Genomic DNA, 14,505 nt, shown 5'->3' with positions numbered 1-14,505 from the left:
GGGTTCTTTCCAGCTTCTGGCTATTATAAATAAGGCTGCTATGAACATGGTGGAGCATGTGTCCTTGTTAGATGTTGGAGTGTCTTTTTGGTACATGCACAGGAGTGGTAGAGGTGGGTCCTCTGGGAGTACTACATCCAGTTTTCTTTGGAACCACCAGAATGATTTCCAGAATGGTTGTACCATCTTGCAATCCCACCAACAATGGAGGAGGGTTCCTCTTTCTCTACAACCTCCCCAGAATCTTCTGTCATCTGGGTTTTTTATCTTAGCCTTTCTGACTGGTGCGGGATGGAATCTCAGTATTGTTTTGATTTGCATTTCCCTGGTGACTAGGAATGTTGAAATTTTCTTCATATGCTTTTAAACCACTCGGAATTCTTCCATTCAGAATTATTTGTTTAGCTCTGTACCCAATTTTTAATAGGATTATTTGATTCTCTTGAGTCAAACTTCTTGAGTTTTTTGTATATATTGGATACTAACCCTCTATCAGAAGTAGGATTGGTAAAGATTATTTCCTGATCTGTTGGTTGCCGTTTTGTCCTCTTGACAATGTCCTTAGCCTTACAGAAACTTTGCAGCTTTGTGAGGTCTCATTTGTCAATTCTTGATCTTAGAGCATAAGCCATTGTGTTCTGTTCAGGAAAATTTCCCCTGTTCCTATGCATTATAAGCTCTTCCCCACTTTCTGTTCTATTAGTTTCAGTGTACATGGTTGTATGTGGAGGTCTTTGATACACTTAGACTTGAGTTTTGTACAAGGAAATAAGAAAGAATTGATTTGCACTCCTTTGCATGTTGACTGCCAGTTGAAACAACACCATTTTTTGAATAGGTTGTCTTTTTTTCATTGAAAGCTTTCAGCTTCTTTGTCAAAGATCAAGTGACCACAGGTATGTGGGTTCATTTCTGGGTTTTCAATTCTATTACATTGATCTACCTGCCTGTCTCTGTACCAATACCATGCAGTTTTTAATCACAATTGATATGTAATACAGTTTGATTCCCACAGAAGTTCTCTAATTGTTGAGAATAATCATCAATATGCTGAATTTTGTAGTATTCTAAATAAAATTGAAAATTGCTCTTTCTAATTCTATGAAGAATTGAGTTGGAAATGTGGTACAAATTTCATTGAATCTGTAGATTGCTTTTGGCCAGATGACCATTTTTATTATGTTGATCCTTCCAATTCAAGAGCATGGGAGATCGTTCCATATTTTGAGATATTCTTCAATTTCTTTCTTCAGAGACTTGAAGTTCTTGTGATATAGATTTTTCACTTGATTGGTTAAGGCCACACCAAGGCTGTGTGAAGTTGAAGTTGTTTATTAGCTTTATGAATTCTCTGCTGCATTTTTTGGACTCACTTAGGTATACTATCATATCATCTGCAAATAGTGATAATTTGACTTCTTCCTTTCCGATTTTTATCCTTTTGACTTCCTTTTTCTGTCTAATTGCTCCAACTAGGACTTTCAGAACTATATTTAATAGGTAGGGGGAGAGTGGGCAGCTTTGTCTAGTCCCCAATTTTAGTGGAATTGCTTCGAGTTTCTTACTATTTAGTTTGGTGTTGGCTACTGGTTTGCTGTATATTGCTTTTACTATGTTTAGTTATGGGCCTTGAATTTCTGATCTTTCCAAGTCTTTTAACATGAAGGGGTGTTGAATTTTGTCAAATGCTTTCTCAACATCTAATGAGATGACCATGTGTTTTTTTCTTTGTGTTTGTTTATATGATGGATTACATCAATAAATTTCTATATATTAAACAATCCCTGCATCCCTGGGATAAAGCCCACTAGATCATGGTGGATAATTGTTTTGATTTGTTCTTGGATTTGGTTTGCAAGAATTTTATTCCATATTTTTGCATTGATGTTCATGAGGAATATGGTCTGAAGTTCTCTTTCTTTGTAGTGTCTTTTTGTGGCTTAGGTATGAGTGTAATTGTGGCTTTGAAGAATGAGTTGGATAGTGTTCTTTCGGCTTCTATTTTGTGAAATTGTTGTGAGGGTATTGGAATGTCTGATAGAATTTAGCACTTAACCAATCTGGTCCTGGGCTTTTTGTTGTTGGGGGGGGGGGCTTTTGATGAATGCTTCTATTTCTTTAGGGGTTTTAGGGCTATTTAGATTGTTTATCTGATCCTGATTTAACTTTGGTACCTGGTATATGTCTAAAAAATTGTTGGTTTCCTCTAGATTTTCCAGTTTTGTTGAGTATAGCCTTTTGTGGTAGGATCTGATGCTTTTTTTTTAAATTTCCCGAGTTTCTGTTTTTACGTCTCCCCATTCATTTCTGATTTTGCTAATATGGATATTCTCTGTGTGCCCTCTAGATAGTCTAGCTAAGGGTTTATCAATCTTGTTGATTTTTTTAAAGATTCAGCTTCTGGTTTTGTTGACTTTTTTGTATAGTTCTTTTGTTTCTACTTGGTTGATTTCAGCTCTGACTTTGATTCTTTCCTGCTGTCTACTCCTCTTGGGTGTATGTACCTCTTTTATTCTAAAGTTTTCAGGTGTTCTGTCAAGCTGTTCATGTATGCTGTCTCTAGTTTCTTTTTTGAGGGCACTCAGAGCTATGAGTTTTCCTCTTAGTACTGCTTTCATTGTATCCCATAAGTTTGGGTATGTTGTGCCTTCATTTTCATTAAATTCTAAAAAATTCTTCATCTCTTTATTTCTTACTTGATCAAGTAATTATTGAGTAGAGCATTGTTCAGCTTTCACGTGTATGTGAGCTCTTTGTTGTTTTTGTTGTTATTAAAGACCAGCCTTAGTCCATGGTGATTTGATTGAATGCATGGGATTATTTCAATCTTCTTGTATCTGTTAAGTCTCATTTTGAATAAGCATTACTAACAATCCTATTGACATTAAAAGAATGATAACAAGAGCTGGAGAGGTGGCTTAGTGGTACAGGGGCTGGCTGTTATTCTAGAGGACCTGGTTAGTTCCCAGAACTCATGCAGCATCTAATGTCTATTACTCCATTTCCAGAGGATGCAATGGTGTTGTCTAGTCTTCCTAGGAACTGTACACACAGAAAACACTGACAAAAATACAGGCAAAGCATCCATAAATATAAATAAGAATATCAAAAAATTAAAAAAGGATAAAAAATACTATGAAGAAATCTTCTCTCAATCACCCCCCCCCCCGTCTTTTTGTTTATTGACTTGATTGAATATATTGTATTTACATTTTGGATGTTATCCCATTTTCTGGATTCCCCTCCATATCTACTATCCCATTATTCTTCCCCCTGCTTCTGTGAGGGTGTTTACCCATCCACCTATCCCTCTCACCTCCCCACCCTGACATGCCTCAAAAAAAACCTAGGTGAAACAGACCAGTACTTTAAAAAAAAAATTATTCATTTTTATTTCATGTGTACTGGTTTTTGTCCTGCATGTATGTTTGTGTGAGGGAAAAGGACTCACAGGACTTGAGTTATAAACATGTATGAGGTTCCATGTGTCTGCTGGAAATTGAACCTGGAAACATAGAAGAACAGCCAATGCTCTGGAACACTGAACCATGTCTCCAGACCCCAGACCAGTTCTTTAAAAGACACAGTCAATATTGAGTCTTATCGACAATGAAATAATCTGAACAGATGTAATCACAAAGTGAGGTTGGGTTTTTCTCTTCCGATGTGCTCATTTCAAGAATGATGTTTTAAGAAAGGAACCTTAGCACTGGCATGAAGCAGGTGGGTGGACACAGGTTGGAGTTTTCCCAATGAACATGGAGAGTTCCAAAGAACAGTCACAGCAAGAAACTTCTCTGGATTGTGACATCACAAGACATCATATGCTACTATGGAATGACCTCAGAGTACATTATCATCGCCCTAACCACAAACTGACCCACACTGTGTCCACAGGACAATGACATATGTGCCCAGTCAGAACTCAAGATTTATCTGTTCCTTTCTTGCAGCTGGACACATTAGAAGAGCATCCTGAATAGCAGAATCCCATCTGCAACAGCAGCCAAACCCCATTTTCTTTCCAGCATCACCCCCACAAAACCCTCAAAGGTCACCATAATTTCCTTTTAGCAGCCTCCAACTAAAACACCCTACTGGTCCCAAAACATGCTTATTCTTCCCTCTGGAAATGAGAAATAAGTGTAGCTGTGTCTGTGGTATCTTCTGTTGGGAGGTCATTCACTATTGAAATAAAGTGATTTGATTGAAAGCAATTTTTGAGCAGAAGAGGTATCTCAGCAGTCACTTGCTGCTCCTCCAGAAGAAACAGATTTGGTTTGCAGGACACGTAACCGGTGATTAAAATAAACATGTGCCTCAACTCAAAAGAGTCCTCTTCAAATTTCCTTGGACACTCGCATACTTGTGGTACACACACATACATACATGTGGTACACACACAAACAGACACATGGTACACACATACATAGGTGGTATACACACATGTGGTATAAAAACACACACATTTTAAATATTTTAAAAATAATTTTTATACTTATTTTGGCATGACTAGGGAATCAAACCTGAAACTTGCATGTGTTTAGGAAGGGCTCTGCAATTGAGCTGCATCCTGGGTGTCTAGCCACCTCTTACCTTTTGTCTATAACATGAATTTTATTCTCCCAAGAGAAATTTCAGATGTTTTGCTAACAAAAAAATGCTACAATTTCAGGGAGTAGATTTATTTTTTTTAAATTAATTATGTATGTGATTTTCTTACACTTACTGACAAATAGAGATTGACGGTAAGCACTTTTCTTATAGCCCCTTTCATGTCCCTGTTCCTCAGGCTGTAGATGAAAGGGTTCAGCATGGGGGTCACCACTGTGTACATCATGGCAGCTGCCATGTCCCTCCCAGGTGAGTGAGAAGATGAGGGGTTGAAATACAGGGATATGATGGTGCCATAGAAGAGACAGACCACAGCCAGGTGTGAGCCACAGGTGGAGAAGGCTTTCCATCTTCCTCCTGTGGATGAAACTCTCAGGACAGCACAGGTGATGTGGATGTAGGAGATGAGGATGCAGACGAATGGGATGATCATGATCACAGCTCCTTCTGTAAGAATAATCATGTTATTGAGATATGTGTCTGAGCAGGAGAGTTTCAGGAGGGGAGCCACATCACAGAAGAAGTGGGGGATGATGTTGTCCCCACAAAAGGAGAGTCGAGCCATGAGCAGTGTGTACAACAGTGCATTCATATTGGCTACCACATATGACCCAACAACAAGAACAGCACAGAGCTTATAGGTCATCTTTGTTGTGTAGTGTAAAGGGTGGCATATGGCCACAAATCGGTCATAGGCCATCACGGCCAGCAGAAAATTGTCCATATTAGCAAACACAATGAGAAAATACATCTGTGTGAGACACCCAGAAAAGGAAATTATCTGACTTCCAAGTATATGGTTGGTTAGTACTATAGGAACAGTGGTGGAGGAGAAGCAGACATCCACAAAGGACAGGTTGCTGAGGAAGAAGTACATGGGGGTGTGCAGACGGGAGTCTGTGATGATGGCCAGGATGATGAGCAGGTTTCCTAAGACAGTGGCCAGGTACATGATGAGGAAGAGCAGGAAGAGGAGCTGCTGTTGCTCAGGCTGCCTGGAGAGTCCCAGGAGGAGAAACTCAGAGACACTCGACTGGTTGTTGCTGCTCATGAGTGTGAGCCCAGCTACAGAAAGGAGATGCCGAAGTCAGAAGGTTGTCTTTACTTCTGGATGCAACAAGCAGGTTCACATTGATCCTGAATTAGGGTTTCTGAATTAAGCTCCACTCCTACTTTCTATATACACAATTTACAAATCACAGTTTTAGGTTGTGTTGGTTCCCAAAGCCACCTGTTGAGTTTTTTTTAATATAACATAAAAGCATTCATGTATATACTTTGCTCCTACCTGTATCTGGTAACATTTCCTGTCTTCCACTGTCTCCTTAGATGTCTAAAGTAAAAGAGAAGTAGCCTGTTATTGTATTGATCAAAAGCTTCAATTAGTGGGTTTTGCTGCACCCACTGTGGAAGGAAGTAAGGAACACATGATTCAGAAAAAAAAATATATCATCTCTGCTACCCTGAAAATACCTGGACAGGCTCATTCTAGTGAAAATACCTTGGAGTTTCTGGGCAACAGCGTTCTTTATTCAAAAGACTGGAAGTCTTGGGAATATAGGCAGGTACTGAAAAGGTGAAGACTGGATGATCACCCTCACAGCCCTCTGTGTCAGAAGGAGGTCTGGAAGAATCAGATAGTTATTTACTGCAGCAATAAGTCCCACTGGGGAAAGACTCCATGAGTTTCTCATTAAGGACCAGCAGAAAGTAGTTGTGTAAGCCAGCTCTTGGTCCCTCTTGTCAACAAGGATAGAGCATATCATCTAAGCTCCAGTAAGAATTTGGGGATGAAGCAATCTGTGTAAGTCAAGTCCCTGAGAGAATTCCCTGAGAGTGATGTAATCCTGTAGGGATGAAAAATCAGTCCCGATTCTTCTTCCTCTGGGGGCATAAACTGAAGGTGTGGCACTATCTGAGGGAAAGTTCTCTTTTCCTTACATTTGATCACTTACCACATAAGGCTTATGGCACCTTAAAATTTTGTTGTTCATCTCTGAATCAAGTGGGGAGATCTTGTAATCTTCTGGATGTACATGGACAGGATAAGGCACATTGAGGATGTACCCATGCTAGATTTTGAGTGCTGTCATGATCTCTGGGGAAGGGATGGGGAAGAATAAAGAAAGTTGTAGGAGGTGGACTCAAAAGTCTATAGATTTTCAGAAGTGCACACATCACTGTGGGCTGGGAAGACACCATACACAAGGATGTTACTTCTCTGAGCTTGGGTCTCACAGGGCTTATTGTACATTTGCTTATAGACTGCCTTGGGAATAACATGTGCACACATGCACACACACAGACACACACACACACACACACACACACACACGATCTGGGAGAGGTTTCTACATGGTCAGAACACATACCAACAATGACTTCAGAAACTATTTTTTGTAAAGATGCTATAAAATCTTATTGGATTTTGTTTTTTTATCTGTACATGTGTAAGAGGTCCTTGGGCTCACATAGAAGCCTTAGGGATCCATAAATGTTAAATATATAGGGTTGTCATTGCAAAAGGAGGGATGTTTTCCTCCCAGAAAGCTGAGAAAAGATATGCTAATAATAGCCTTTAACTCTCTGTGAGGCCAGGCCACATTCGTAACCCACACTCCTATCTTGAACTTTTCTCTATATCACTAGGGTCCCCTCAGGCCCTGATCAGGAGCTTGCTCATCCTGAGCCAGCTTCCACTGTTAGTCTATTGTTATGGAAGATGTCCCTCGTACTTTACCAGTTTGCATGCAGTCATGTCTTAAATTTTGTTCTGCACATGGGATTGAGTTAGTTATATCCTGACAATTTTTCACAATTCCTTTCTTAAATATGACTAAAATAAAATTTGGGGTTGAAACAACTCCTGCTACTGAGTCATGTTGAAGCATATTGAGCTGCCCTTTTCTTAGTCTTCCTTTGGAATGTTGATTTGCTGGTCACAGAGACCCCTTTGTGAGTGTTTGGCTTGCATGCATATATATGAATGTCTGGTGCCCATGGAGACCAGAAGATGTCAAATAGGAAAATGATGTGGCTGATGGTTGTAAGTTGCAATGTAGGTGTTGGAAATCAAACCCTCATCATCAGAAAAGCAATCATTGTGCTTGCCTCTGAGTCACCACCTAGATCAGATGTGTAAGTGTACTTTATTTCTATCAATATAGTCATTCAGTGTGGTAAAAGCTATTAGAGTTTATCACCTCATGTAAACAAAGAGTGGAAGAGAGTTTTAGTAACTGCAGATCCATGCCTGGGTGACTACAGGCTGAATGAAACCTGTTTTTCATGAGACATCTCATCAAAAGATTTGTAGTGTTAGAGAGATAGACTGCATAAAATGACCCAACCAATAATAAACAAACAAGCTATAGCAAGAAAAAACACATCAGGGAATACCAGAACCTAATTATGCAATTGTATGTTTCCAAAATATCCAAATTTGACAACAAAGTGAAAGATTGCAAAGAAACAGGAAACTATGACCTTTTCAGAAAAATAGGGAGTGATAGATATAGCCTGTGGAAAGAGCAGAAGCCATGTTTAACAAAAATGTGTCCAAGTAGCCATTTTTAAAATGATAGAGATGGATTGGAGATCAGTAATGATTAAGTAAACAAAAGTATGAAGACAATGTCTAATCATATAGGAAATGAACAGCCAGAAATTATGTGGAAATGATAAAGGGAAAATCTGAGGTGGAAAGTAAACAGTGGATAAAAACTGTTCACCAAATGAGCTCTACTAATTTGAAGCAGAAAAATTAATAATTGAAAATTTATAAATATTTATATAAAGATTGTGGAAATTGAATAAAAGAGGATGATGAAAAATGAGTACAGAGTCAAATGTAGACAATGTTCTTAGAGAAATAAGTACAGGAAGGACTCAGGGGAGAGAATGGGAAAAGCAATCTATGAAGAAATAATTGCTGAAAACTCAAATTAAAAAATCACCTGGCCCAGCCAGAGACCGGAGCATTTTGTGGTTTGTGCCAGTGCAACTGATAATCTTTGCCAAGCCAAAATTGTCAGCCCTTCAGATTTCTGAATTAAAAAGATCTTTCAGATATGATCCTGGGCCAGAAGGCCAAAGACTGATGCTCCAACGTTTTGAGAGATGTGGGACTGTCCAAGTCATCAGCAGCTATTTGTATTTTAATGTTACTTCCACTTCCCAAGGAAGGGCTGCCCAGTCACCTACTCAAGAGGTGATGTCATCTGAACCTTTCCATTTTAATTAGTAAAATAAAGGAAAGCCAGTGACTGGGCAGGTGAGGGAGGTAGAGAGAGGAGAGATCTCGGAGGTCAGGGGAAGAGGAGAGGTCCTGGCAAGATGGAGGTTCCCAAGGACCAGCTAGACCCAGGAAATATTGATTGGCATTAAATAGCTATAAACATTAAGGATTTTATAGGTCTAGTATATCATATGGAAGGGAAGTTTGTATCTTTGTCTATTTGGTGCAATCTTGTGTAGAGGGTTTGTGGATTGAGAGTTGAATATATAAACCTGTATGAAAAGCTATCAGGCTGTACAGTTGTGTTTGTGGGATTTGGGGGTACAGAAACACCCTGGGTCCTAGGTGGAGAACAGGCGATAGAAACCCCACCAGGGAAGGGAGTTGTGCAGACAAGTTGGGGTGTGGTGGCTCAGACTGGGTGCCAGAGGTGCGTCCAGCTCCATATCAGAAATGAGCCTGAGGAATGAGACCTCAGGGCTGATAAAGATATAAAGTTATTTTACTTTTTAATATTTACTGCAACACGTATGGACACATATAGCTCAGGGGAGGGAATGGGAAAATCAATCTATGAAGAAATAATGGCTAAAAACTCAAATAAAAAAAGTACCTGGCCCAGACAGAAACCAGAGCATTTTGTGGTTTGCACCAGTGCCTAGAGCAGAGCCTCTGCACTGGATTCCCGCCAACTAAACCAACATCCCTGTTGCAGCTCAACCCCCCAAGGGTTTAGACATATCCAGGGCCACAGGATTACAGGATTATAGGCACACAGAAAGACAGGCTTCAGTCGGAGACAGTGAGGCCAATTAGCACTAGAAACAATCAGATGGTGAGAGTAAAATACAAGAACATAAGCAACAGAAACCAATATAACTTTGCCACATCATAACCGGGTTCTCCCAGCACAACAAGTCCTGGATGCTACAATACAACTGTAAGGCAAGATTCAGATCTAAATTCTCATTTTATGAAGATGATAGAAGACTTTAAGGAGGACCTAAATAACTCCCTCAAAGACATACAGGTGAACACCAGTAAACCAGTAGAAGCTCTTAAAGAGGAAACATATAAATCCCTTAAAGAAATACAGGAGACAATCAAAGATGTAAGAAATTGAACAAAACCATCCAGGATCAAAAGTTGAAATTAAAATATTAAAGGAAACACAAAATGAGATAAACCTGGAGATGGAACACCTAGGGAAAAAAAGCAGGAGTCACAGATGCAATCATCACCAACAGAATACAAGACATAGAAGAGAATCTCAGGTGTAGAAGATACTGTACAAGACATCAACACAACAGTCAAGGAAAACACAAAAAGAAACTGTTTCTAACTCTAAACATTCAAGAAATCCAGGACACAATGAAAAGACCAAACCTAAGAATAATTGGCTTGGAAGAGAGTAAAGATTCCCAACTCAAAGGGCCAGCAAACATCTTCAACAAAATTATAGAAGAAAACTTCCCTAACCTAAAGATAGAGAGGCCCATAAATATACAAGAAGCCTACATAACCCCAAGTAGATTGGACCAGAAAATAAATTCCTCCTGTCAAATAATAAACACATTAAAACAAGAAGTTAACAGAACAAAGAAATAATATTGAAAGCTGTAAGGTGAAAAGGCCAAGTAACATATAAAGGCAGACCTAGCAGAATTACACTAGAATTCTCAACATAGACTCAAAAAGCCCTAAGATCTTGGGCAGATGTCATACAAACCTAAGAGAACACAAGTGCAACCCCAGGCTAGTATAGCCAGCAAAACTCTCAAATACCACAGATGGAGAAACCAAGGTATTCCAAGACAAAACCAAATTTAAACATTATCATTCCACTAATCTAGCCCTCCAGAGGACAACAGACAAAAAAATTCCAATACAAGGAGGGAAATTATACCCCTGAAAAATCCAGAAATTAAATTTTCACAACAAACTCAAAAGAAGATAAAACACAAGCATAATTCCACCTCTAACAACAAAAATAACAGGACACAACAAGCACTGATCCCTAATACCTCCCAACATCAATGGACTCAATTCCCCACTAAAAAGACATTGGCTAACAGACTGAATATGTAAACAGGACCCAGAATTTTGGCATAAAGAAAACACACATTAGGGACCAAGACAGACACTACCTCAAAGTAAAAGGCTAAGAAAAAATTTCCAAGCAAATTGTCCCCAAATATCTGGACTAATCATTCTTATAGCTAATAAAATAGACTTTCAACCAAATGTTATCCAAAAATAGAAAAGAATACTGCATGCACAACAAAGGAAAAAATCAATCAAGATGAACTCTCAATTCTGAACATCTATGCCCCAAATTCAAGAGTATCCACTTTTGTTAAAGAACCATTACTGAAGCTCAAATCACACATTGAATCTCACTTAATAATAAGAGGAGATTTTAACACCCCATACTCCCAATGAACAGATCATGTAAACAAATACTAAGGAGAGATATGATAAAATTAAAAGACATGATGGACCAAATGTATCTAACAGATATCTACAGAACATTTCACCATAAAAGAAGAAAAATTATACCTTTTTCTCAGCATCTCATGGTATCTTCTCAATAGTTGACCATATAATTGGACACAAAACAAACCTCAACAGATACAGTTACAGTGAGGTACTCCCATGTATTGTATTGTACCACCATGGACTATGACTGATCTAAAATAACAATAAAAACAACAATAAAAAAACAACATAGACCAGGGAGCTGAAATACTATGTACACAAAAATAATTTGGTCAGGGAAGAAAAAAAGAAATTAAGGACTTTACATAAAATTTAGTAAAAATGAAGGCACAATATACCCAAACTTATGGGACACAATGAAAGCAGTGCTAGGAGGAAAACTCATAGCCTCAAGTGCCTCCATAAAGAAATTGGAGAGATCATACAGTAGCAGTTTTATAGAACATCTAAAAGTTCTAGCACAAAAAGAAGTAAATAGACTTAAGAGGAATAGAAGGCCAGAAATAATTACTCTCAGCTGAAATCAACCAAGCACAACCTTTTCTCTTGTTTCTTATTGGGATGCCTCATTGGTTCCCAAATGTGCATGGTTTTCCCTCTTTTAATATAATAAGTTGCAGTGTTAGTAGTAGATTTTAGCAACCATAAGGACATTGATCGATTTTATTTCTGTCTCTCATTAGACAGAGTAGAAAAGAACAGGCTTCTTTTTAGAAACTCATTGGCATGGAGGGAGGGGGATTTCCTAAACACAACTCCAATCAAGAAGTGATAATTGAAACTTCAGGAAACTGAAAAGCTTTTGTAAGGTAAAAAATATCAATAGGTCAAATTGGCAACCTACAGACTGGGAAAAGAATCTTCATGAAACCCACATCTGAGAAAGGAATAATACCCAAAATGTGTGTGTGTGTGTGTGTGTGTGTGTGTGTGTAAAACCTCAAGGATCCAAACGCCAAAAAAACCAATCAACCCAATTAAAAACTAAATAATAGAACTAAAAAATTAACAATGCAGGTATCTTGAATGACCAAGAAACAAAGAAAAGTTCAAAGTCCTTAGTGATCAGGGAAGTGCAAATCAAAATGATACTGAGATTCCACCTTACACAAATCAGAATAGCTAAGATCAAAAATTCAAATGACAGCACATGTTAGTGAGGATATGGAGAAAGCAGAACACTGCCATTGCTGATGGTACAACGAGATCTGGAACTGAGGTTTTTAGGTATCCATTTCTGTAAAAAAAAAAAAAAAAAAAAAAAAAAAAAAATAGCTGAGAAAATTAACAGAGACTCAGTGTCTGACAGCTCAGTCCATGTTTGCTTGGCATAGGTGCTTTGGATTTATGCTTCAAATTTCAAGATGGACATGTGTGGTGGAAAGGCTGGTTTACCACACAGCATTATAAAAGCAAAGAAGAGCACAGGAGAGGGATTGGTTCTTATAAGGAATTTAGAAATAGTCATCATTTACAGGGAGGAATTAGCTAGAATTTATTGTACAACAATAATCTCATTTGGTAAAAATTTTTATATTTGTTACTAAGCTAAAGTTATAATCTTTACATTGGTATAGAATTTATTTGTTACGAGCTAAGATTTTTATTGACATAAATTTTCTCTATCATTACAAAAGATTTAAAAGTACAAGATTTGGACCCAGTCCTTTTATTGATGCCATTTCAAACTTCTGAGATGTTTAAACACAGGAATCAAGGGCATAATAACAAATTCATGGCTCTTAGTTCACTACTAGGGTGTTATCAAAACATCCTCCTCAGAGATAGCCAAGAAGAGATAACAGACAACAGTAGAGATTACTTTACATACATATATACATAGAAATGTAACTACTAAGTCATATACATACATAAAATTAATTAAAATAAATGCATAAAGACTTGAAGTAACTAAGAACATCTGTTTTGTAAGATAACTGATGAAGGCTTAGATGCAGACAACTCTTTGAGTGAAATTTTGTGACCACATGTGCATTATATGACAAAAAGTGATAATCTTCACAATGGACTGACAAGCTTTATATTTAGAATGTAGAAGTCATTTCCCAGGACAGTGGCCAGGTACATGATGAGGAAGAGCAGGAAGAGGAGCTGCTGATGTTCCGGCTGCCTGGAGAGTCCCAGGAGGAGGAACTCAGAAACACTTGACTTGTTTATGTTGTTCATGAGTGTGAGCCCAGAAACAGAAAAAAAGCAGTGTTCAAAAAACTGGCTCCAGGTTTGGATGCTACAACCAGGTTCACATTATTGGTGCATTAGAGTTTCTGATCCACATGCTCAATTTATAAATCCCAGTTTTAGGATGTGTTGGTTCCCAAGAGCCACCGGTTTAGTTTAGGTGTTTGGGGGAGCATAACACACCATAACTGCCCAGGTCTACAATTTTACCTTGTAATTGTTAGACAATAGGGTTCTTTATTCTAAGGGTTAGATAGTATTGGGAAGATAGGAAGATTCTGAGAAGATGAAGATTGATGATCCACATATGAGCCCTCTGTGTTGGAAGGAGGTCTGGGAGAAATAGTTATTTACTTCAGCATGAAATCCCACTGGGGAAAGATTCCCTGAGTATCTCATTAAGGACTAGCGGAAAGTAGTTGTGTACACCAGCTCTTGGTGCCTCTTGTCAACGAGGATAGAACATATCATCTAAGCTCCACTAAGAACTTGGGGATGAAACATCTGTGTGCAGTCAAGTCCCAGAGAGAATTCCCAGAGACTAATGTAAGCCTGTAGGGTTGAAGAATCAGTCCCCATTCTTCTTCCTCTCAGAACAGAAGATAATGATGTGGCACTATCTGGGAGAAAGTCTTCTCTTCCTCATATTTTCTCACATTTCATATAGGGCTTATGGCACATTTGCTTGTAGGCACCCCCTTAAATAACTGGAATTACAGGTTCAGGTTCTATTCTGAAAAATATCAAGTGTAATATTCAATTAGAGAATATATAGATAAAAGTGTGTAGATCTCCATGGCTGAAGAAGACCCATGCTCAGACATGGGGATGATGTCTTCCCAGTTCATAAGGATGTGTGCACTTCTGAAATTCTATAGACTCTTGAGTCCAGCTCCAACTGCTTCCTTTATACCTCCCATCCCTTCCCCAGAGATAACTTATGAGAAGACTTCAAA

General features: G+C 38.4%; 1 protein-coding gene across 1 annotated transcript; it reads right to left on the bottom strand.

The window, feature by feature from the left end:
• Positions 1-4,702: 4,702 nt before the first annotated feature.
• LOC308440296 (olfactory receptor 1f45-like) lies at positions 4,703-5,665 on the bottom strand (the record flags this gene model as incomplete). The annotated part of the gene is made up of 1 exon (XM_080942312.1): positions 4,703-5,665. The coding sequence occupies one exon, from the start codon at positions 5,663-5,665 to the stop codon at positions 4,703-4,705; it is 963 nt and encodes a 320-aa protein (XP_080798438.1).
• Positions 5,666-14,505: the final 8,840 nt, after the last annotated feature.

The sequence above is a fragment of the Micromys minutus genome (genome assembly GCF_963924665.1).
Source record: "Micromys minutus genome assembly, chromosome: 31".
Lineage (NCBI taxonomy): Eukaryota > Metazoa > Chordata > Mammalia > Rodentia > Muridae > Micromys > Micromys minutus.
Note: the sequence above shows the minus strand (reverse complement) of the source record. Positions and strands in the feature narration are given on the sequence as shown.